Source organism: Eschrichtius robustus, chromosome 20 (assembly GCF_028021215.1).
Source record: "Eschrichtius robustus isolate mEscRob2 chromosome 20, mEscRob2.pri, whole genome shotgun sequence".
Classification (NCBI taxonomy): Eukaryota; Metazoa; Chordata; class Mammalia; order Artiodactyla; family Eschrichtiidae; genus Eschrichtius; species Eschrichtius robustus.
In genome coordinates this window covers 6642844-6667735 of record NC_090843.1, presented here as the reverse complement: position 1 = coordinate 6667735, position 24892 = coordinate 6642844, and the positions used below count along the sequence as shown (strand labels likewise).

At 56.4% G+C, this 24892-nt stretch overlaps 1 protein-coding gene across 5 annotated transcripts; it reads right to left on the bottom strand.

Annotated features, from left to right (window-relative positions):
• Positions 1-1455: 1455 nt before the first annotated feature.
• GPRC5C (G protein-coupled receptor class C group 5 member C) lies at positions 1456-17145 on the bottom strand. Of its 5 annotated transcripts, none has more exons than XM_068531103.1 (5): positions 16374-16631; positions 9233-10318; positions 6365-6459; positions 4247-4396; positions 1456-2597 (listed from the first exon to the last, which is right to left on the bottom strand). In XM_068531103.1, the coding sequence occupies exons 2-5, from the start codon at positions 10284-10286 to the stop codon at positions 2565-2567; spliced, it is 1332 nt and encodes a 443-aa protein (XP_068387204.1). In that variant the 5' UTR covers positions 10287-10318; positions 16374-16631; the 3' UTR covers positions 1456-2564. The 5 variants fall into 5 exon arrangements, with proteins under 5 accessions (XP_068387204.1, XP_068387202.1, XP_068387201.1 ...); XM_068531101.1 differs by lacking the exons at positions 1456-2597; positions 16374-16631 and adding exons at positions 3569-3659; positions 17047-17145; XM_068531100.1 differs by lacking the exon at positions 1456-2597 and adding an exon at positions 3569-3659 and having other exon boundaries at positions 16374-16632.
• Between the last annotated feature and the right edge of the window lie 7747 nt (positions 17146-24892).

Sequence of the window (24892 nt, the reverse complement as noted above, 5' to 3'; positions counted from 1 at the left end):
GGTCACCCACATCCCATAGGGACCCACGTCCCAGCCTCTGCCCTTCAGCAGCCTTTCCTCAAGGAGACCGAGGTCAGAGCCCCGCCCTGAGACCTAGGGGGATGAGGTCAGAGCATTACCGGGGCTGGTACACATGCTAAATAATTCATGCGGCTGCTGTGAGCGGGGGCTGCAGCATCCAAGAGGGCCCAGAGTGCAGACGGCAGACAGGAAACAAAGTCTGGTCACTTGCACCTGTGCCTGAGCACCGCAGGTCCCCCTGGAGCTAGAAGTGCTAGACCTGGTGAGAATGGATTGGAAGGCTGACAGACCCTAACTAGCTGCGTGACCATGGGCAAGTCACTTAACCTGTTTCTTGCTCTTACAGGAACTGTGAGGTACCCTGAAAGAGTTCAGGAACCACATGTGTAAACTGAATGCTGGGCGTGGCATTTGGCAGGTCCTCCTGACTCAAGGGAGGTATTGGTTATACCCGGCTCCCACCCGCCTTCCCATGAGCCCAGAAGTTTACCCAACGGTGCTCCCACCTCCCTCCCCACCAGCCTACCAGGCGGCAGCAAGATTATGATAAAGGTGGGTCCCCTCTCTTGCCCCATGCCTGCATCACCAGGCCTTGTGTTTGGGGGGAGAGGGGGAGTGTGGGGAGACAGTGACCTTGGGCTTGGCCTGTTTGGGAGGCCTGGTTTCCCCTTAGAACAAATCCCCAACCAAGAAAAATATTTAGTTGGAATCAAACAGCCTTTGTTGGTCTAGAAGGCAAGGAGTTGGATTTAAAAATATATATTAATAAATCCCAGACAAATTAATGAACACACAGGGATTCTGTGGTAGTAATTCCTCACAAACAGAGAATAAGGTCATGTAATCCTGAGCAGTGATGAAGTCCAAACTACTCAGCCCTGAGCTACACGGTTTGACAGAAATGGGTGTGCCGTTTACCAAGGTGTTGGCCTGACGTCACCTGCAACAGGTCCTGGCCTATTCTGGTTTTTTCCATTCAAAGCTTGTGATGCAGCTGGAACACTTCTATCTTCACTTGGCCATAGACTGGAGGAAGCAGGGCTACGGGGTGGGGGGGGGCTATTCTTGAATCCGGGCAGGTTCGCATCTTTCAGGAGCCCATCCCTTCCCGGCCTCACCCGCAGGCCTCCAGGGGACTCAGACTCTGAACAAACCCACATTCACTGCAGGCTGCTCCCCGTGGTCCCTTGGCGCTGCCAGGACTCACTCGAGACTATCAGCTCAAAAAGCGAGATAGAGCCTTTATTCACTGTGAGGGATAGGGATTTGGGGCTACTAACCTAGATCACAAGGAGTCCGGGGCGCTCAGAGCTCCCCCCTCCCCTTCCATCAGTCTCTGCAGGGCCTGTTCACCCAACTTAGCCCTGGAGAAATACGCTGGCGACAAAGGCACAGGTGCTGGGGGCAGGGGGGTGGTGCTGGGGGCAGGGGGGTGGCGCTGGGGTGGGGGTGAGGGCTGTGGGGCCGCCTACAGGGTCAGCACCTGCGCTGTGCTCATCCTCTCTCGTCTCAGCAGGCAGAGGTGAGCTCCGGGGACACACCTGGCTTGAGCCCCTTGGATGAGCCAGCTCCGGTACCCAAGGGCAGGAGGCCAAGGAGACACTACAGAGATCTCGTTCCCACGAGTCTGGAGCCGTGTGCACATCTTTGTTGGTGCCAGCATCATGCAGGTCGCCAGGATGCCCCTACTTCCCTTGGTGGCCATCAGGACCTGGTGGAGCATGTCATGGGTGATGACAGCGGCACCAGCACTGTCGAGGTGCCCAAGGTGAGGCAGAAACCTAGCCATCTGCCCATCAGGAAATGGCACAATCTTCAGTCCTGGACACCACTTATCGAAGGCGCTGCCCCCAGTCCCACAAGTCTCAGTCCTGGGAGAGGCCTAGACCCCGGTCCATCTGGCCCAGGACTCTCAGTTGACCCCTGAGAATGCAGCCCTACCCCCTACTTTGTCTTGATGGGACCTGGTTCAATGAAGGTATCAGGTGGTGATGCAGAGGGGCTCAGATCCAGGACCCACAGGCCAGGAAGAGAGGCACGATCTGTCCAGGTCTTGAGTGAGCTTTGCCCAGCTCAGCGGCCTTCCACCGTCCAGGTGGTGGCAGGAGGAGCTGGTGAGAAGGGCAAGGGCCAGCTTCGCCATGGTCTGGCTTCGCCTTGGAGCAGGGTGGGACAGGCTGAGGCTGGAACCGAAAGATGGCCAGGAAGGATGGCCATCTGGAGACCCACAGCAGGGGGGCACAGGGGCTGTGATGTTGGGGGAGGGCGTCCAGAGGGAGGCTGGGTGTCTGCAGACCGCTCCTGTGGTCTCAGGTCACTTGGGGACCAGGAGAGGCTGGGCTGGGCAGGAATTGCGGGGCCGGGAAGTTGGGGGTGGCCCATAGCCCCAGCCACATGCCCCAGGGTTTCACACGGCCCCTGACTCCACTGCTCCAGATCGGTGGCCTCCGGGCCCTTCCCGCTCCAGTGACAAGGGCCCTGCCCAGCCTGGACACAGAGGAATGAGGACAGCAGAACGACGTGCGGTCCAGGGAAGAGGGCGTCTACCATCTTGTATTATTTTTCGGGGACTGAGCCTAAAGTAACCAGAAAGAACAAGTGTTTGAACAATGAAGAAAAGGGTTCGAGTCTCCAGGGGAGTTGGTGCAATCTGACATCGAAGGAGAAGTTTGCTTTTTTTTTTTTCTTCCAGCGACCTTTCTCCCCTCTTCCAACAGAAACATCTTTTCCCTACAACCGGTGTCAGAAAATAGCTTCTGGCGAGTTGGGGAGAAACATTCCCAAAGCTGGGAGGAGCCGACTTGGCAACCCCCTTGCAAAGGGTCAGAGCACCGCTGCATGTCTGAACCCAGGCCACCGAGACCTGCTACAAGTCAGAGTCTTGCGAAAGCCTGGCCAGTCTCAGCATGGCCACTTCTAGAGGCTCTGTGGCCTCTCTGGGTCAGTCTGCTTACCTGTCAGAGGCGGTGAGAGAGCTACATTGATCACTTACCCCCAAGGCCCTGTCTAACCCTAAAATGGTCTGGTTCTGGGATTTTGACTCTGGAAAAGGGAGAGAAAGTACTTACTGTGCTACCCATCTTTCAGGGGCAGCCCCCAGGATTCAAATGAGCCACTGTGGAAAGGTTTTACCATAAAGGACTGAGCAAATGGGCATTTAAATTCCTGCCCAGGAGTGAAACCAACCAGAACCTGGCCCGCCCCTTCCCACCTTTGAAAACAAGTCCTGGTCCTCTGCGAATCACTCCCGGCCACAAACACACACACACACACGCACACACACAGTGTGATCTGAGAGATGAAGCAGTGGCTCCTCCACCCCATCCCCTGACGGATCTACACCACCGTTCCCACTAAGGGGCTGAAGCCAGCCCACCTTCCCTTACAAATGCCCTCCGCAGAACTCCCTGCTCCGTTCCCCCGGCCCCGACCCCAGTGGAGGGCATCCCAGAGGAGAGCTGCCTCGTTTCACACAAGCCCAGATGCTGGACGAGACCCGAGACAGGAGCCAGGCCCAGAGGTCCATGCTGATCACATGGGACACGGACCCAGGCTTAGCTGAAGAGCTCTTCCCTGGGGAGAGGTGTCCAGCTACTTCGTTGCACAGAAGGAGAAGTCAGCAGCGGCTTTCCTGGGAGCTGGATTCAGAGGGAGGAGGAGAAAGAGGAAAGGCCCACAGGCCAGGGTGGAGGAGCGGCTCGTCAGACACCGAGAGCCCAGATCAGACATGACATTCCCAGGAGAAGGGTTAATAAAGCAGAAACGTGTTTATTAGGCACCCTTGCCCCTCACAGAGGAGCGAGACCCAGGACAGAAGCGCCTGGGACATCTCTCAAGGTTGCAGGAATCTCTCCGAAGACTCCAGAGAACGTAGGTGCTGACTGGCCGCCACTATTTGGCTGGAGCGTGGCCGCCGCAGGTGACCTTGACACGAAGCCAGGTGACCCTGACACGAAGCCAGGTGACCCTGACACGAAGCCGGAGTTGGCTCCTGGACTCCACAAACACTGAGGAGTGGGTGAGGGGCACGGGGACGCCCAGCCGAACACTGGCAGATGGGGGAGGGCCTCCCGGCTGAGGCCCATGACCTGTCCTGAGCTGGCGAGGGGGAGGGGGAGGGGAGAGCACGGGCTCCCAGCAAGACCGTCGCCCGGGGCCAGGTCCCCAGATCTGCCCGCCTCCTCCTGGTGCCGACTCAGTCCCACACGTAGGGGTTTCTAAAGACCTGAGAGTTCTTGCCTTCCTTCGGCAGGGTGGCATCCTGGTGGCTCTGGGCTGCGTAGATGTCTTCGGCCCGCAGGGTGGAGTTGGCACTGCCCATCACCTGGCTGTTAGCAGTGGCCCGCGGAAGGATGACGTCGTAAGCTCCTTCAGACTGGAGGGAAGAACAGGCGGCCTCACAGCTGGGTTCCGCCCAGGCGGATGCACACATGCTCCCACTCCGCTTCCTGCAGGGCTGCGCTTGCAGCTCCCCCTTCCCTCCCTGTCCTCCCCCTCCGCCCCCTTCCAGCTGGGCCTGGGATGGATGACTCCGGGAGCCTGGAAACGGAGGAGCTCACCTCTGACCTCCAGCCCCTTATCTCACCCTGCAGAGGGCCACCCTCTGGGCATGGAAATGAGGCTCCCAGCCACCTCCACTGTCCGGGGCTTCACACAGTGGATGGCTCTTTCCAAAAGGATCTTCCTCTCAAACCCTGCCCCACTCCCTAAACCTTGGGGCCCAACAGAGGGTGAAACACACGTGGCTTCTGTGACCCGCCCGGCTCCGCTCCCAGGCTCCCTTCCTCTAAGACTCTTACCCGAGTACCCCCGGTGGCATTACATCCCCCTAACAGCATCATGGCTGGTGTGCCGGGCCCAGCACACCCTTCTGTCGGGCCCCAGGCATGTCACACGTTTCTTATCTAGCAGTCTGATTTAGAGACTTAAACCCCGAATGGTTTGGGGTTTGAGGGAGTTTTAAGTTTTGGAGACTTAAAATCCAAAGTCTCTGCCTGGATTCTGGTCGGAGCTGCGTTGGTTCTGTTCCTGTGCGGGTGAGGCTGAGGCATGGGTCCCAGGTCCCACCCTGGAGGGAAGGTGAGCTCCAGGCCCCGCCTGCCTCATCCCTAGGCAAAGAGCTGCCACCAAACCCCCGCAGCTCCAGGGCCCCAAGCTGCCTTCTGAATCAACTCAGACCCGGGTGGTCCTCCCAACCCATTTACCATCTCCAACTCCCCCTCCCCATGTAGCTCCTGGAACATCTAGATGGAGGACGGGTTCTCCAACCTGGCTGTGCGTCAAAATCACCTGACTGTTTATGAAGCCACAGCCATGCCTAGGGGGCCCCACCCCGTGGTGATCTGGTGAATGTTTAACGACCCTGATCTGTAGTGTTGGCAGATCTCTGTGGGCGGTTATTCCCATCATGGCTTGGATAACTCCAAGTTATCAAGGTGACATCGCTGAAGAGATGTAACTATTGGCTCCATCACACCCCTGGCCCTTGCGCCTTTTTAGCAAGTTCCCAGGGGATGGTAACGCTGGGGGTCGAGGGACCATGTTTTGGGAGCCACCATTAGATAAAATATCTGTTAGTTCAGATCCTTCCTGAAGGAGCACGACTCCATGCACACAGGTAGGGAGGGGTGGCCAGGTGGGGCACCCTGGGTGTCTGGGCGCTGGCCAACTCTGCTCATGCCCTTCTGAGATTCATTCCTTGGCCTATCCTGGCTCCTGGCCACAGCCTCCCTCTCCTGGAACCTAGCTGCAGGTTCAGGGTCCGGAGAGCGAGGGGTCTCCCCAAGAGCGACTGCCAGCCATCCGGGGAGGAGGCACGTATATGGAGTGAGTAAGACTCTAACCCACCGGCTTCCTGTTCCCACCCGCCCTCCCTTGGCTAATGGAGCACCTGGTTTCCAGAACCTAGGGGAGGTGTAAGGTCAAGAGCTGCTGCCTGCTGGTGGGGGGAAGGGAGCAGGAGGCCCTCTTGGGACAGCTGTGGTCGAGCAGCTAATACCTACCCAGACCTGCCCTGTGGTCCTCTGTCCACCAAGAATGGCACCTACCTGGCTGAGGCGCCCCCCTTGTCCCCCCCTAAGCTGCTTAGGGGAAAGCTGGCAGCTCCCACCAGCTCAGAGAGAGACTGTTCTGAGCAGCTGTCCTCAGTGGGTGTTTGACGCCCCGACGACACAGGGCAGACAGGTCCCGCCACAGTGTCGTGAAAGGCAGCAGGAACATCAACCCCAGGAAGAAGGCATCAGGAGCCGGGGTCCTGGGCTCCCGAAGGCTGACGCATTGGATGCAGAGCCTGCCTTCTCCCTCCCGCTTCCACCCACCCTGCACACCCGGGGACCCCACTCACCGGGGCTTTGTGCATCAGGGTCATCTCGGTGGGCTGGTACACACCGGTCAGCAGCTGCCCGTTGTACCCGCTGTACGGTGACACTGGTCTCTTAGCTGCAAGGAAACACAGCAGCTGTTCTGGGCTGGACTTTCAGCTCCCTTTCCTGCTCTCAAGCAAGGCTCCCCAGGAGGCAGGGAGAGGGAAAAGGGGGCTAGGCCAGCCCTGGGGGTGAGGCTGTAGGTGTACCCCACCCCGTGGAGCCCAGCCTCCCTTTGTTTGGATGCACGGAGAGCACAATGCTTGCCTTCCCCTTGGGCTTTCCTGCAGCACGAGACCCCCTCCCACCGAAAAAACGTCCCGTCAGCAACCTTCACATCCCCTTCCGCCCTCTGGGGCCAGAGGCCAAGAGGGGCACATGGACCTTCGGCCGCCTTCCAAGATGGCCAGCCTCCAGCTCTGGCCTCTCCTGCTGCGGGCCAGCTGCCAGGCGCCAGGGTAAAAAAAGCAGAGACCCCCCCACTGCCCAAGAGTCTGCATGGGGCAGGGCTGGGTGCTGTTTGCCCAGGACCCAGAGCTCCACCAGGGGGACTGAAGGCACATCCTGTCCTGTGGCCCCTTGGCAAGTTTCCAGAACTATTTTCAGCTCTGGGAACACTTCCCTGTGCCTTCGGGGGTGTTGATTTCCCGATCTGTCCTGCGCTGCTGGGCGCTGGGTCGGAGGAAAGCTGCTGACCACTTCTGAGGGCCGGGGAGAGGGCTGAGCCGTGAGGGCCGGGGCAGCGGATGCCCGTCTCCTGCCGGCTGATGGCCCTGCGGCTCTAAAGGGACCACAACTCTATAGGGCTTCCTAAGTGCTGGGCTCACTCAATTGATTTTTCCATTTAGAAAAAATAAAATAAAAGGAAAAAAAACCCTTACAGGCCCAGAAGTGTTTGCCTTGAGGACAAAGGCTGAGAACTCTCTGGCCCGGCAAACAGGCAGCGGGTGACAGCAAAGGTAGGGGCCGCCAAGGCTCCTCCCAACATTCGTCCCCAACCTCACCAGCTGCCCCACCCTCCCCCCTCACTTGGCACCAGGCTGTGCGGATGCCAGGGGCCACCCCGCTGGGCAGGTCAAAGATCAGGGCCTGACGGGGTGAGGATCACTCCTTTCCCCAAGGCAGGGATCACAGGGATCGCAGCTTGTAGAGAAAAGGCAGAGAGTTCTCATTCTGAAACCTCCCCTGCCTCTGACTCTGACCCCTGGCAGAGGTCCCAGAGGTAGCGCTCAACAATCAGCCAGGTCAACTCTTAAGCCCCCAACACCTCGATCAGCAGAGTAGGGGGTCAGCGTCCAGGCTTTCCGGGTCACAGCAGATGAAGGGGCTGTGACCAGCCGGCTAAGAAAGCACGTGAGACGCATGCCACAGGGCACATCCGGAAAGGCTCAATGCCTGGCACTCAGTTTGTGCTCAATAAACGCTAATGGTCCTTACAATGAACAAATGCCAGAAAAAGGCTCCTTCCTTAGGGAGCTGGGAGCACGTCTGGCCAAGTCTCCTGGAGAATGGCCACCCCCTCCTGCCTCCCAAGCTTTTTCCGACGGGGGCTTGACCCAGGCTGCAGGGGCTTCTCTTGCCTTCTTGCCGCTTCCACCTCCGAGGCGCCCTCAGCTCCAACCACCAAGGCTCTGGGGCTGCCTGGCACCTCAGGAGAGGCCCATCCCATTAACAAAGAGCCGGGGCAGGAGCTTGGGGACAAGCTGGCTATCGGATAGTGGGTGCTGCTTAGATCAGCATGTGGCACACGCGATTTTATGAAAAAGAAAAAATTGTGAACTGAAAAGACTTTAAAAGGAAACTAAGACTATGGATATGTACATAGTGGAAAAACAAGCTCTGGAAGGATAAGAATAATGACAGTAAAATACTAGTAATACACAGAGCTAATAGCTAATACTTCTAGAGTATCTTCCAAGCGCCAGAAGATGCATTAATTGAATCATCAAAAGAATCCTATGAAACAGGAACCATTATTATCCCCATTTTACAGATGAGGAAACTGAGGCTCCTAGCAGGAAAATATCAGTCAACAGTGATCAGTTCTGGGGATAGAACAGGAGGGAATGGGGTAGAACTGACAGTGGAGGGAAACTTTACCTGTAATGTGTAAAATTTTACAACGAAAATATATTCATGAATTGCACGAGTATAGGAAAAAAATCCTTAAGAAAAATGGAATTTAGAGGACTTCCCTGGTGGCACAGTGGTTAAGAATCCACCTGCCAATGCAGGGGACATGGGTTCAATCCCTGGTCTGGGAAGATCCCACATGCCTCGGAGCAACTAAGCCTGTGCACCACAACTACTGAGCCTGCACTCTAGAGCCACAACTACTGAGCCTATGCGTCACAGCTACTGAAGCCTGCGTGTCCTAGAGCCCGTGTGCTGCAACTACTGAAGCCTGCGTGCCCGTGCTCCGCAACAAGAGAAGCCACCACAATGAGAAGCCCGCGCACCGCAACGAAGAGTAGCCCCCGCTCGCTACAACTAGAGCAAGCCTGCACGTAGCAACGAAGACCCAACGCAGCCAAAAATAAATAAAGAATTTTTTTAAAAAAATGGGATTTAGGGACTTTAAGGCAGAAAATTCTGGATAATCTCAGGAACCTCCCATTTTGCTCAGGAGACCAGCCCCCTGTCCTGCAGTAAACCACCTGGAATAAAAGGGGACCTGGGGGGAGTTCCCTGGTGGTCCAGTGGTTAGGACTCGGCACTTTCACCGCTGTGGCCCAGGTTCAATCCCTGGCTGGGGAACTAAGGTCCCACAGGCTGCATGGTGTGGCCAAAAATTTTCAGAAATTAAAAAAAAATAAAACGGCACCTGGGGAGGGTGTCCCATGACCCACCTGAGGCTGGCTCGTCCATGGAAAATGCCTTGTTTTCCACAAACATGCTCTGGCCCTTCTGCTCTTTCAGGATGGTCTCGTAGCCCACGCCCCGGGTGGGGTACAGGTCCCCCTGGTAGCTCTGCTCCGGGCTGGCCTTGGTCACCTGGGAGACCTCAGGGATGACATAGAAGAGCACAAAGGCCCAGGCATTGGCGGCGAGGGTGACGGCCAGCGTGGGGTCATCCCACGCGGGGCTCTTGCGCTGCTGGTTGCCGTAGGTGTACATGACGACCCACGCCACCCAGATGGCGATGGAGGCGGCCGTGGTGAGCAGCACGAAGACCCCGTGCTTCCGCCAGCGCTTGAAGCGGCCGCACAGGGCGGGCCAGGCCCCCGTAAAGGCGCAGAACAGCAGCAGCATGACGTAGATCAGCGCCATGACAAAGTCCACGTTGGCGATGGCACAGGGGGAGGCGGTGGCCCAGCCGGCACTGCCATTGGCCGGAGGGCCACCCTCGCCGCCCCCTCCCCGCACCAGCGTGATGATCAGCCACTCCGTGTTGATGATCACCTCCACGAGGCTCAGCAGCAGGGCCACGATGAAGACCACCCAGCCCCGGGGCCCGTGGTTCTTCCGGACCAGGAAGTTGAGGGCTATCACGTGGGCCACTAGGCAGGAGAAGCAGATGGCGAACAGGACCCCAAAGAGGAAGCGCCGAGAGGCACAGGTGGAGAAGTCAGGCTTCACCACGCAGGCAAAGACGAGGCAGAAGAGGCCCAGGGTCCCCAGCAGGAAGAACACCTGGGTCCCCAGCAGGCTCCGCTTCTTGGTGTCCTGCACGAAGGGGAGGCTGGCCACGAGGATGATGGTGAGGACAAAAGCGGTGACAATGCCCGCCCCCGCCACTGCCTCCAAGATGATGCCCCAAGCCCCTGAGCGGTCACACAGGTTGTAATAGAGGGGGCTGAGGTCCGGGCTGCAGCCAGATGGGGCGTGGTTCTGGGCCTGGGCCCCTGGGAGCAGGAAGAGAGGCAGTCCCAGGCACATCAGCACCGCTTTCTGGATGGCCATGCTGGCTCCCAGGCCAGGCCCCAGCTGGGTCCCTAGAGGCGGAGGGGAGGAAAGGCAGAATCAGTCCTCCGGGTCAGGCTCCGGCACACAAGGCGCCCTTCCCCCCATCCTGAACCACGGCACACTGATCTTGCCTGTGCCTCTGGGCTTCCGAATCGTTCTTAACACGGAACTCCTGGGCCTTGTACCAAGTGACCAGAGAGGCAAATGAGATGAAACCGGTCATCCCTGTTCCCAGTCATGGAAAAAGAGGAAACTGTGCTGACTTTTCAGGCCCCTCCCCTTCCCCCAAATCATAACCTGGGCCCAGATATTCCCTGAGCTCTTGCAAGTGGGCTGGGGGCTGAGGTCTGTGAGCGAGTTCACTCAGCACTCAGTTCCTCTCTGCCCCGGGACTTCCAGAGTTCAAATGGCCAGACACCACGCCCCTCCACTCCGTCCCTGTGATGCCTAAGTCTACGGCAAATCAGCCACGCATTCATTCATTCAGTGCGTATTTAACAAGCACCTGTAACAGGTACAAACTGCAACCGGAGAAAGTGAAGAGATGATTGAAAAGTTGTATGTATCAACACTTTTCCCCTGATGCCTCCCTACCACTGCCCTTTTCTGCCCTTCACTTTCCCACTTTTAGTGCCAACGCTTCTCCTCAGAATCCAAAGTTCTTTGGAAGCTCAGTCGCTAGAGTCTCAAGAATAAAATCAACGAGTTCCTGGGACTTTCCTGGTGGCACAGTGGGTAAGACTCCGTGCTCCCAATGCAGGGGGCCTGGGTTCAATCCCTGGTCAGGAAACTAGATCCCACATGCCTGCCGCAACTAAGAGTTCGCGTGCCTCAACTAAGGAGCCCGCCTGCCACAACTAAGACCCAGAGCAACCAAGTAAATAAATATTAAAAAAAAAAAAAAAAAAATCAACGAATTTCCCAGCTAGGGAGTTAATGACTTAATGCAAAAATCCTCCCACGAGGCATTAACATTTTAAAAGCAAGAACCAGGCAACGGCAAAGCAAAACCCAAAGAAATTAATCTATAATGGAAGACGTTGAGGCACTGTAGCTAGAAGGCAAGAAAGATGTCTTTTATTCACACCAGGAAGGTAACTTACTACTGCAACAGCTCACTGGACCGGTCCCGGACAGCAGCCTTACTAAATGCTGTAGACGGGCACCAAAGAAAACCAAACCCCTGCTCTCAGTACCAACTGGATTTTCCTTGTGTGAAGTGGAGGTAAAGAGTGTGGCAGGTTAAGAGAAATTAAAGACCAAATCAGTGAGTTTTCTACCCAAAGACTTTAAATTTACCTGGAGAACAGAACATTTAAATGCTCTAAAAAGCAAGTCATAAATTCCAAAATTCTATGAAATGCAGGGACTCCACATTTAAATCACCCCTTATTATGTTCAAGTAACTAGTTGTAACCCTGCCTCTTCCTCTCTCACCTCTTGGACCCAGGAACTTTCCAGAAAGACAGCAACCAAGCTTTCCTGGGCTGATAGTGACCACTAGTGGCTGGGAGGGGAATGGCATGATCCGACTTCCCCACCACCTCTCTTTCTTCCCTTTTGGAGGTGGAGTGTAGATTTGCACACCGCTAAGCCCTTAATGTTTTCACCATTCCTGGTTAGTTAATGTATAACAGGCAAACAGAACTGTCTCTCCATGATTGAGAAAGGGAAGGACACTGTTACTAAGTCAGAGGAAATAAAACTCACAAATTAAGTGAAACTGACATAATAAAGATCATCAACTTTCAAAGTCCTTTAAGATATCCTACATGCTCCTTGAAAATATTTTAGGTCTCTCAGCCTTCCCAACTACCACCTCATCTGTCAATTAAGTTTGTTTCTCCCCAAACAACACCTACCATTAACTTTTAATAAATTAACACTCCTCTGTGAATTTATTATTGTTTTCCTAAATAAATCGTACTGTAACGCAGCTAGTTTCTCTCGACTTCCAATGCAAAAGCATGTTTCCCCTACATCACGATTTAAATAAGCTCTTGTAGGGGACTTTGTGTAATAGTAAATCAATAAAGCACAAACTGTACTTTATTTACAAGGGCTGGGAAGAGAAAAGAGGAATCGGAGAGGGCTAATGGATAAGGAATATTGAACCACTCCAGGAGATAATTTATGGATAACGTGCTATGGGATCCTAAGCATTCAACCCCATCATGAGTATTTCTGGCTCACAGCAAAACAGCTAGACCTTGGGGTGAAGTTGGAGATGTGGTATGAACCCTGAGAATGGTCACTCAGACTTAGCCTCTGGCAATCTGCACATCTTCAAGAGCTGCTCATTCCATCTCCCTCCGCCAGGTCCCAGTTTAGAACAGACAAATATTCCAAATCAGCAAATATTTACTGTGCGTCTAGGGGGACCAGGCCCAGTAGTTCCCCTAGACGCACAGTGGAAAATACAAAGATGAACAAACACAGTCCAAAAGGTAGGTCTACAAGAAAACTACCCAAAGAAGAATAAGGTAAGTGTCACACAAAAGAATTTACCTCTGGGGAGAGAAAAGTGCTACAGGAACACAGAGGAGGAAGCTCTTCCCAGCTGAGGGGGTCAGAAAAGACAGAGTGAAGAACACCTCTCAACAGCATTTTATTCAGTTTCTAATCAAATTCACCAAGTATGAACTGAGTCTGTAAAGGGAGGTTGCAGCTGGCTGGCTACAGATTAGAGACACTACAGGGAAGGAGTTTAGGGCTTGATTCTTAAGGCAGTGGGGAGCCACTGAAGGCTGTTTTTTGCATGATGAGGGCATAACCAGGGTTGCGCTTTAAGATTTGAGTCTGGCAAAAAAGCACAGGCAATCGATTTGTTGAGGACACATTCATCCCCGGCTAAAGACCAAGGCCAAAGGTAAGGCCTAATGGAGATCCTTTCCCAGATAAAGTCTAAGGCCTGGCTGGATGTGGGGGAAAGGATGCTAAAAGTCCACGCTACAAGTTCAAATCTTGTAACGGCCACGTCATTACAAAACACCAAGCCCGCTCCCATCTAGTCTGCGACCACTATGTCAATCCCTCTTCTTGGTCTATCTTGCTCTTGGAGCCATACCTGCCTGTACCTTGCCAGAATCCAACACCTCATAAGAACTTGGGCCAGGGCCAGAGAAGCTTCACAGCCCTCACCCCAATTTCCTTCTCAACTTTGCTGTTGGCCCTGGACCTTACCCTTCAAGCCTGTCGGTCCCACCAACATGGGAACTTCAAAGTGGGGGAGTGGAGAGACAGGCAGACACCAACTCAAGTGGGGAAATTGGACCCGTTGGGCCTGGCTCTTGTCCACTGCCTGGGACAGCGACCCTTGGCGGCCAGCAGGAGACTTAAAGAAAGCTCGGCCCAGTGTCCTTCAACATCCAGGAATGCAGATTCAGCCAGCCGAGGGATGCTGTGTTTGAAGATGGCGGCCAAGGGGGAAAGGACTCGGATGAAACAGACCAGCTCTGCCTTGAGACCCTCCCTCCTGCGGGTCCCTAGAGCCTGCACTTCCAGGCTGTCTTCTGAGCCTTGATCGTTAGAATCGTGTGCGTAGGCGTCTCCCCTACCTGGCTGTAAGGTCTGAGGGGAGTGAACAAGACTTGCTTATCTTAGCATCCCCTGCAACATCTAGTCTTCCACTGAACATAGTAGGCCTTTGAAAAGCATTCACTGAATGGATTTGGTGCCCATTTCTCCCCATCCCAGTCCGGCCTCTTCATTTTAGAGTCATGTCTCCTGCTTTAAGGTTCTCAGTAGGGGGGACTTCCCTGGTGGCCCAGTGGTTAAGACTCCGAGCTCCCAATGCAGGGGGCCCAGGTTCGATCCCTGGTCAGGGAACTAGATCCCACATGCCACAACTAAGAGTCCGCATGCCGCAACTAAAGATCCCGCATGCCTCAACTAAGACCTGGCACAGCCAAATAAATATTTTTTTTAAAAAAAGGTTCTCAGTAGGACCAAAGAGGGGGACCTCCTTCAGTCCCATAAGTCCCCCCCACACTATGGCTGCAGCCCAGCCGAGCTGCAGATTATTTTCTGGACAAAGGGGCCCTTTTGCTTCACCTCCCTGGAATCAGTTATACAAGTATTTTTAATCACCTCTGAAATCGGCCTTTCCCTAGGCTCAGCCACTCAGCCCCCAGCTCAGGTCTGAGTCAGCCCAATCCCGTTCCAGAATCCCCTTCCTCCCTCTTTCCCTCTCCCAGGGGAGGCAGAGAGACCTCAGCAGAGTGGTGGCTCGGAGGCCCAGCCAGCCCTGACTGGGCTTCACCCAGCAAGGATGAGGCAGCCAGGCCTTCTCACCTTTCCTCACTCCCCGACCATCTACACGAAAGCCTGAGAACCATCCTGAAAAGGGCAACATGGGCTTCACACTGCGGCCTTGGTCTGTCTCCTGGGCTCAAAGGGACAGAGTAAGATACAGACCCACAGCCAGGTACCTTCAAGGGTGCCATGACCATGTAGAGGTCCCTCTCCGAGGCGCCTAGCAGAGCCACAGAGGAGCCTTCTTCCTCCCGGCTCTGCCGCCACTCAGCAGCCCATGGAGAGAGACGGAAGGACCCACGGGCAGCCTTCCCACATCCTCCCCTTCTCCCATCCATCTCCTCCTTCCTCTCTGCCCCTGGTTAGGTCCTGTCATCTTACTCCTCTGTTCAGGGGACTCTGGTGTTTAAACCAACCAATAAGAAGAGGGGTCGGAGGTGCCTGTACCTGTACGGGGCTACTTCAGTGCCCAAGTTGGGGGGTGGGGTCGGGGGTGGGGTAGAGGGCTTCCAGGGACCCCAGGCTTAGACCTTCACACCGAGGGCGGATATTTGGCCCCCAATTCCCTGAGCATTCTGAAACACGTGAGTCCTCAACCCAAGGGTCCGCTCTAGAAAGCCACTCCGGAATGCGCCCCACCCCCCAGCGGCACGCCCTCCCCCAGCCACAGATAAAGGCCCAGGCAGGGAACCTCCAAGAGCACAAAACCCGATTTCAACATATTCTGGTCCCTGAGCTTTAGGATCAAGAGCGTGGAGTTTTTTCAATGACTGCGTTTTGCTGGGTTTAAAACTGTGGGTCTGGGGCTGGAGAGGCGCAACTCCACCTCCGCGGCTGGGAAGGGCGCAGGAAACCCCGTGGGGCGTGAGGGAGGAGCGGGGAAAGGGAAGGGATCTAGAAGCCACGCCGCCAAAGGTAGAGGGTCTACGATTGACCGAAATTCCGAACTTCCCGCAGGAAGATTGAGCCCTCCCCTCCCTACCTCTCGCCGGGACCGGGGTCCACACCCACGCTCCCCTGGATGGCGGAACAGAAAGAGCAGGGGGGCCAGCCTCTCTCCCATTTCCTCTGGTCCCAGAAACCTGCCCTCCCCATCCACGGTAGCGGGCCGCGGAGAGGGCGCCGGCCCCCCAGTCACTATTGGCCGCGGAGTCACGCAGAGAGGCTGCGAGGGCGGAGGGGGTAGTCCTTGGAGACCCCGATCGTGGAGCTCTCCCTCGCCGCCAACTCCGAGCCCAGCGCCGGGCTTCCCACACCCCCAGTCCCCAGCCTGCTCCGGTTTGGAAAGTTTCTGCGAGCGAGCGAAGTAGGAGCGGTGTCCTCCGCCCCCCGGTTCTCCACCCCTGGGCCTCAACCCTCGCCCACTCCCCACCAGCCCGACCCCACTCTTCCCGGCGGCCGAGGGGAGGGCGGAGCGAGCAGGCTGCAGCCCTTACCTGGGACGCGTCGCCGGCCCAACTCCGGCGCGGCGTTTGGGGCCAACTCCAGGCGGGGCGCGAGCGGGGGGGGGGGGGTGGGAGGGACTCGGCGCAGAGAGCGGGGCCAGGCCCCACCCTGGTCTGAGGTGGCGGGGCTCAGGCGGGGGATCGGGGCGCAGGGCCTGCCTCTCCCCGGGACTCGGAGCTGGCTGCGCTCCGTCTCTCGCCCTCGCGCTGGCCTCTGCCCGCGCTCGGCTCCTTTCTCGCCGCGAGGGTGGGCCGGCGCCTGCATCACCGTGACATCACCTCCATTCAGGGGCTTATCGGGCGCCCGCGGCGCTCCAGGTACGTGCAATCCGCTTACACAGTAACAAAGCCCGGCCGGCCCTCCCCCCACCCATCCCCGACTCACCTCCAGGCTCCGACTAGACGCACTTTCCGGCAGGGGAGGGAGATCGGAGTTTCTGGCCAAGCCGGCTTATGGGTTGCTGCTGTTTACTGCCACGCCCCCGCACGCGGGCGCGCGCACACTCACGCGCACTTACTTTCGGGACTCGGTTTTCTCTCCGGAAAGCGATTTGGGGTGCAGCCCAACACAATTCGCGGGCGGGCTCTCCCTCTCCGCAAGTCCCAGCGCGCGCGCACACAAACGCGCGCGGGGGCCACCTTGGTGCGTCTCTCCGGGGCGGACACCTAGTCTTTGTCACCTTCGTCCTGGCTCTCCCGTGAGACACACGCGGGGCACAGTTCGCCGCTCCGGACTAGAGCGAGGCGCACGCTCAGATACCAAGTATGTCTTTGTCGCGCCTTCTGCGCCCCCTGCCCTCCCCGAGCTTGCACACGTGGACACACCACACACCGAGCGTCCACCTCTTGCACGCGCGATCCTTCCCCGGCACCCGGGTCACCACGTGTGCGTGGGAACGCCACCGCGCGCGCCCCTAACGCCGTGGGCCGGGCCCAGAACCACTCGGGACCGTGGGCAGAAGTCGCCCTGGGTCCGACTACCCCGCGCCTGGGTTTCCTGCGATCGCCCGGGACTCGGTCCTCCTTAGCGCGCGCTCCCCTCCCCGTGTCCCCGTTACCTGTTCGGACCTGTCCTAATTAGCCTTCACGGTTCAGTTCCCCGAGGTACAGTGTTTAACCCGGCCCCCGCGGTCTCTGCGCTCCGGGACACATCGGCCTGGCCACCGAGTCCTGCCCCTCCCGCCGCCCGGGGACTTTCCCACGAGTTCGAGTTCCCCCCTCCCCGTACCCCAACCTCACTCCCTCTCCCGGGGTGCATCAGCGGGTTGCCACCGTTTCCTCTCCGGCCCCAGGAATCAGCAGAAGGGGAACTGCAGAAATGGGGAAGCGAATCCAATCTAGGATCACCCCGGCCCAGTAAACAAGAGATTTTCCGGCTGCCTTCCCCCAGGGCTGCGGGCTCCGCGGGAGGTGGGCTACGCAGCGGGGCCTAGTTGGCAAGCGCCGGAGGCCCGGAGGGGCCGCGGCGCACCGAGAAGGGAGTGCTTGTTGCGCCTGGCCGGGACCCAGGGGACGCGGAGGCAGGGCCGGGCGCCGGGTCTCCGGGGTGCTGGTTCTCGTGACGCCGAGTTGCCTGGGGGATCGCCAGCAGCGCGCGGTCGGAGTCAGCCGGTGGCCGGGCGGGCGGCTGGGCGTGTTGGTTCTGCCCGGAGCGCCCGGGAGGAGGACGGGAACCGTGGGGGGAGGCGGCTGGTCTCGGGCCCGGGGTAGCAAGGTGGGGGAGGGCGCAGGCCGAGGGGAGGGGTACCTCCCGGGCTGTTTGTTTGCGTGCTTCCATCTATGACAACCAGAAGTCAAACTCCCTGAATCACCCGGAGCTGCCGGAGCGATAAACCCCAGGCCGGCTCCTCCCCTCGCACACCAGTTTTCGGACTCCTGGAGGGGTTGTTTGCTTAGCAGCCTGGGCTGGCGGTGAGGCCCTGCTTTTCTAGAACCCTATATCTCTTCCTGCGCCTGGCCCTCTCTGGCTGGCCTGGAAAATGTGAGGACTGAATTGTTTCAATTCTTTTCAATGTTGAGAGGAAGAGCACATTGCTGTGCCTTTGGTCTCCTTCCCCTAACTCCACCTCCTGCATCTCAGGGACCCCCCCACCCCCGCACACACACACACCGGACGTGAGCACGTGCAGACGTGTGTAAGGGCCAGGCAGTGGGGGGCCCACCCTGAAAGGGGGAGCAGCAGGTCAGACCTACGCGAAACAGATCAGTCACTCTGACCTCTGACTAGTTTTCATTAACTAGGCAACCAACGCTGAAACCAGTTTGCTGGGAGGGGTCCCTCATTAGCATACGTTTAAAGCCAGATCTAGGAGCCTGGGAAAGGGGTGGGGAAAGTAGTGGGGAGACCAGGATACAAGTGACCTCAGGGAGACACAGGTGAATTCAGGATCCGTCTGGATTCGTGGAGAACCCCTTCACCCTCCAGAGACTTCTCCCATGAGGCAAGTCTCCCCCCTCCCTCCGGGCCCAGGCAGGGGCCAGGATGGGGTATCCGGTGCCTGGCCACCCACTGGCGGTGGTCTGGAAACAGGCCTGGACACCTCAGTGGATGAGCTCCGCCCCCAGCCAGCCCTGTGCCGTGATGGCAGTGGAAATGTAGGGCCGTTTTCTGAGAACGGTTTGCTCTCCCCCTTTCCACCCCGTCTCACTCTGGAACAGGATATGCCTTCAGGACAAAGCAACGCCCTCAGGGCAGATGACCTGGGGCTTCTGAGGCTCCAGGATCCCTGGTACCCTTGGCTTTAATCCCCCAGGGCCTGTCAAGAACAGGAACACTGGAGGGTGGAAATCCTGAGAGCCCCACCCCCAGCCCTGGGAGCCGGATGGCTGTGGGTCCTGATGGACACGGCCAGTGGCCGGGAGAGAAGTTCGGTGGGAGGTGCCATTGCGTCAAAGACTCCAACCGCAGACTCATCTGCGCCCCCAGATACCCTTCGCCCAATGTAATAATACATAGGCATGTAAGCCTTTATGAACTCCCGTCTTCACCAAAAGGTAACACTTTGAGAAGTGGTCCCATAGGGACACTGCCCTCCCACTGTTCAGATAGATCTTGGATTAATGGATTGTGTGGATATTGTCTGTACCCCTCCTTCCCAACATGGTGCGTGAGTTCCTGTTGGCCGCCGGCCGATCGAAACTACCTTTATTCATTGGAACAATTCCTTTTTGAGCTGCTTGAGTCTAAGCTAGTGACAAGGCCCGAGGTGGGGTGCAACTTTGCCACTTGCCAGTTGTATGACCTGGACAAGTCACTTCACTGCTCTGAGCCCCACTTTCCTCTACTGTAAAGAGGTCAGGATAGCACCACCCTGAATCCTTGCTGTAACATCCAAGCGAAGCCATGTCTACAATGGACCTCGCACAAGCTTGGCACTCAGATGCTCAGTAATCAGCCTCTCCTTTCCTGGTCCATCCCCTCTGAGCCTTAGCCCTGACAGTTAAAAAGAAATGGGAATTCCCTGGCGGTCCAGAGGTTAGGACTCCACACTTCCACTGCCAGGGGCGCGGGTTCAATCCCTGGTCAGGGAACTAAGGTCCCGCAAGCCACGCATCGTGGCCAAAAAAAAAAAAAAAAAAAAGTCCTAGCAGTGTTTAATCCAAACTCTTGTAGAAGCTGCTTCTCCAACATTCTTTCGGTCCTGTTTTACCATGATCAGAGTAGCCTCGCTGTGCCATGCTCTGGGCTTCTCCTCTGCTATTCCTTTCCTCCCCCAACCCCCTTTCCCTGTCTGACCAAAGGTTTTTAAAACCTGCCCTGCCTCAAAGCTCAGCTCCAATGTCCCTTTCTCTGCCATGCTTTCCTCACCTTCCCCAGAATGAGCCGTTGTGAGCTGCCCTGGTTACCCACAGCCTAGTATGCATTTGTTTATTTATCATTTATCTCAGTGTATCTTAGCCTTCTCAGTTCTTGTCTTCTCAAGAGCAGGGACATGTCTCACTCATTTTGTTGTTCCCGGTATCTGGCACCGAGCCTGACACTCGGTAGATCCATTTATTCTATGGTTTGAACCCTAGCAGCAAAAGTTGAGACATGGCCCCTGGAGGGCAGCCCCCTGCTGACCTTCCCCATCACCCTGGGGTGGAGAAGGGGGGGACCACTGCAAACACCATGCAAACAGGGCCGTACCTGCCCTGCCCACTGGCCACAGGCCTTCCTGGGAAGCAGGCAAGCCCAGTACCTGCTGGAGACACCACCTCCCCAGGGCCAGCAACGCCTTGCATTACAGTGCAGCGTAGGGGGCCTTGGCAACCCAACTTGGGGCACTGGAGGAGCAGGTGAGCCGGCCCCAGGGGTGCTTGAGGTCAGTTCTGCTCCCTAGAGGGGCTTCCCTATTGCCTGGGTAGCAGGAGTCCTGGATTGCCGGTTCAGTGTGCAGAATCTCTTTCAGGAGCCATTTCCTCCTCCGGGGACTGGGAGGCCTGCTTCCCCCTCCCTAGAGGGTTGAGTGTCCCTGGTCCTGGCGCCTGGCCCCCTGGGCCCCGTGGAGCAGGAGCAGGCGCAGGCGTAGTCCCTCGCTGAGCTGAGGGTGGGGCTCTTGGCCCCCTGACAGGTAGGCGCCTGGAATCTTGCGCTAGGCAGCTGGGTGCCCCCAAACCAGCTGGTAAACAGATTTTGCATTTGACCTCTCCTTGCTCCCGGGCTCCGCATTAACCGGCTACTGCCCAGGCTGTGGTGTCTGGCTAAGTTTCCTCTTCTCTTCAGCTCCTAGGACTGCCTGCTTGGAGCAGCCTGGTACCAGCTGGCATTTTGAGAGGACCCAGGTACCAAGGTGGCCCCTTAAGAAGCAGGAAGCCAGGGGCCAGGTTGCAGGCGAGATAAACCCCTGTTCACCACAACCCGCTGCCCATGGATGATTCCCCTGGGAGGGTACCCGGAGACGGGCCTAGGGCAGAACCTGCTGGAATGTCACCTGACGCTGAGCCCGTCCATGGCGGCCACAAAATCTGCCTCTCCCTCTCCCCGCTTCCCTGCCCATGGCTCAGTGGCCACTAACCAGCTCCCCGTGGAAGGAGAGAGCTGCATTTTCTGAGCTGCCCAGGTCTGGAGAACCTCCGTCAATAGACTGAGTGAATCTAGGAACCAGGGTCAAGGCCAAGGGTCCAGGGATTCAGGCCCCTCAACCCGCCCCTTCCAAAAACAGAAAAGAAATGTGTACACAGCAGTGTTTAGTCCCCCTTCCCTTCCTTCAGGAAGAGTCTCCCCTCACACCCCCCCGCGCCCCCCTTGTGAGAACATTTCAGGGCAAGCGCACCCTCCCACTGGGGTTACGCACACCCAACCTAATCACCCTGCCTGCAGTCTTCCTTCCGTTCCCTGACACCTCCAGTCACCTGCAAACCCCCTCTGCTGTGGGGCATTCACTGACCTCCCCCTGGCATCCTCGGCTCCTAAGACCTTCAGTGGTTCCCACTGCCTCTAAGTAAAAGATCTAACTCCCTCGCCCAGCATTTGAGGCCCTTGCAGGCTGCATTCAACCTGGACTGGCCATCTCCTCTCCCTCCTCTTCCCCACAGGAAACGGCCACTCCAGCCTGAGAGGTCGGCTCCGGGTCTGGCCACCGGACTGACGGTCACTTCCTGTGGTTTCACTCACAAGGTCCCCCACTCTCAATCCAGGACGCCCCTTCCTCCCGGCCTCTCTGAACTATTCCCCCTTTAAAGCCTTCTGCTTCTCCCAGAAGCTTTTGCTGGTGACCCCGCCCCATAGACCTCCTTCCTCTGCTCTCCCAAAGCTGCCCCTCTAGCATGAATTTGCCAATCTTGCGCTGCTTTGCACGGTTAAGTATATTTTATACATAGATATCTGGCCTCCGTAATTAATTCCGTGATAGGCTCAGTGGGGAACAGATTTCACGCCTCGCCTTCCCTGCAGCCCCTAGGAGAGTTCTCTGTATGCATAATAAAATGGGTGGAATGATGGGCCAGACCTGAGGGGTGCCGTCAGCCTTTTCTCGGGGGAAGGGGTGGGCTCCGGGCCTAGGCTTGGCCTTGCTGCTGTCCTGAGCTCCGCACTCAGATCCCTGGCTCCCAGAATCCCAGGCCGAGAAGCTCAGAGAAACACAAACACTGGCTGATCTAATAATGCAACAACACCCATAATAGTTTACCTCTGTGTAGCACTGTACACTTTTCCGTGTCTTTTACATATATTTGATCTTGACAACCCTAGGAGTTCAATTTAAAACTGAGGTTCGTGAAGGCTAAGGGACTAGCCCTGGATTAGAACCCATTGGTTCTAACTGTGCTGGACTGGTTTTAATTTCGCTGTTCTATGTCCCAAAGCGCTTTCGTATCTCTTATGTAGCTCACTTTCTGCTCTACGAATGTTTGTTTATGTACATGTCTTATGTCTTCAACCAGGGTGTAAGCTCTTCGAGGGAAAGATGTGTGCCCGATCCGTCCTTGCCCGTGGCAGGGCCTCGATCAGTTGCCAGCGGGACTTCCCTGGCGGTCCGCACTTCCACTGCAGGGGTCACAGTTTCGATCCCTGGTCAGGGAAGATCCTGCATGGAGTGCAGTGCAGCCAAGAAAAAAAAATTTGCGAGGGAATAAATAGATGGAAGATCTACGTAGGTCAGTACAGGAGAAGGACACTGGAAACAGAGCTGACCAGCTGTCTAGTCTGCAGCTTTCCTTCTCAGCCACTCTCCCTTCTCCCAACAATCCCATCACCTTCAGAAGCCAGCCTCACGACAGCGCTGCACTGGGCAACTGCCTGGCCTGTGGCAGGGCTGTGTGTCTCCCTCTCTGCCCTTTCTCCCTTCTTCAACCCTGTTCTCCTGGTGGCCGCCAGCCCGCTGTGGTCACGTCCTCTCTGTGCACACCACAGCCTGCCCACCTTCAGGAACTCTCAGCCCTTCATCAGCCTCGCCAGCCACCAGCCTAGATCACCCAAAGCCTTCAAAAGACCCGGTCTCTGCCCCCACCCCTTCGCCTGGGCTTTGAGGGCACCCTGAGGGTCCTTCCTCTCAAACTCAGCCAGGACCCCAAGGGGATGGGGGGGAGAGTCAGGGTGCCACAGGAGAGCCAGACTTGCCTGCACTCACCAGAGATGGCACCTCCAGCAGGGCAGGGCCAGCCAGCTGGCATCTGGGTGGAGTTCAGTCCCAGCTGTTCCGGCCGCTGCTTGAGGCTTGACTCCAGCTCCGTTGCCGGAAGCCCAGCTGCGGTGCAGCCCGAGGCTGCTGGGAACCGAGCTGTGCTATTCTGGGACTGTGATGGAGCTCCGGGACGCCTGGCAGCAGCTGAAATTTCAGCCCCTTCGGTAGACGTGCTGTTTGCCTTCCCTCGGATGATAAGGCAGGGTTCAAATCATCATCCAAAGTTCAGAACCACTGATGGTGCATTTGAGTGTCTTAATAGCAGTTGTGGTTTTGCTAAAGTGGGGACTGGCCATAAACAATCTATACTTCAGCCCTTGGATACAACAGCCTTCATTCTTGCTGTCACTCACACCACACAACCCGTAGTCATTTTCCTTTAGTTTTATAGTCTGTCCTCATACCCACTCTGCCACATTAACCCATCCACTGGCATTCTGGTGCAGTCCCTCAAATTTAAATCCAATGATGGATTTCCTCTGAGAGCCTTCTCCCTCCCTCCCTCCCTCCCTCCCTCCCTCCCTCCCTCCCTCCCTTCCTTCCTTCCTTCCTAAATTGAGACTGGAAGATTTGATTCTGCAGTGCAAACAATCAAGTATGAAGACCGAGTTTGGGTGACAAAAGATTAGGGTCATAGTCAAACCCAATTTACAACAAAGTTAAACCCCCATGATTAACCTGTTTTTGGAGAGCCCTCAGAGAAGCCCCCTGAGATCATGCCTGGTTTTATTATCCTCATGTGGGAACTGGAGGCCAAGTTGGGAAGAGAGCCTACCTAAGGTCACAAGTGATGGACGTAAAGCTTAAACCTGGTGTTTTGATCTCCTGCCATGAAATCATCGAGTTTTAGAGCTGGAAAGGGCAACAGAGTTGTCCAAAGAGCACGAAACTTGCTCCTCTGTAAAATGAGGTGATAATCCCTGCCCCTCTTCCCCTGCTGATTGCTGTAGAGATTACATGAAACCACGGATCTGAGAACCCTTGGCTGGAGTGACCAGTGATTTGGGACCTTCCGGTCCCAGGCTCGTCTTCCTCCACTGCCGGTCTGTGTAGGGAGAAAGCAACTCACAGAAATGGAAACAAGCTGGTCCTTAGGCTTTCCCAAACTTCAGCGCACAGCTTCAGGGTCAGTTGTTGTGTTTGTTTAAAAAGGAGATTTCTCGGTTCCATTCTGGACTATGGAATTTGAGTCTCTAGCCAAGAAGAAGCCTAAGTGCCTGTTTTTAAAAATCCCCTCTCCCCACTGCCAAATATGATTAATGATGCACACTGCCCTTGAGAACCAAGGTTAAACCAAGAATTGTTCAAGTCACCTATGAGGAGAGGAAGGTGGAATAGAGGCAAAACACAACTGGCACGGATGGCCCATGAAGGATTCTGTGTCGTCGCAGCCAGGCGGGCAGGTTCCCTGCTTTTTGGGGAATGAGGGCCATTGGAGGATGAACGCGTTAGGGGAACCACTGGCCGAAGCCACCTGCCCTGACCAGGCAAGATAGTAATCACTTGCATGAGTTCTCTTAACAGGAGGTCCTGGTAAGGAACGTGGAACTAACAAGCTACCACCAACCGGAAGGATTTGGGAAAGGTCAAAAGGAGAGAGGAGACGCCAGCCCATATGTCCTACCAACCTCCCAGAATCCTTCTTGCCGTAATTCATCTTGGCTGAGCCATGCTCGAGACACCAGGAAGGATCCTGCGTCAGAGTGATCGGCCAGAGCCAACCCGGAAACTAACCCCATCACCATAAAACCCGAGACTGCGAGCCACGTGGCAGAGCAGTTCTCCCGTGTTCCCTTACCCC

Bases quoted from the DNA above. Each gene is read 5' to 3' on its own strand.
- GPRC5C (XM_068531101.1), bottom strand. From the start codon at position 10,286: ATGGCCATCCAGAAAGCGGTGCTGATGTGCCTGGGACTGCCTCTCTTC. The intron at 6,460-9,232 runs GTGGGTCATGGG...GTTTCCTTGCAG, and splicing joins CATGGACGAGCCAGCCTCAG to CTAAGAGACCAGTGTCACCG. The intron at 3,660-4,246 runs GTCTTTAGAAAC...CTCTGAATCCAG, and splicing joins AGGAAGGCAAGAACTCTCAG to CTCCCAGGAAAGCCGCTGCT.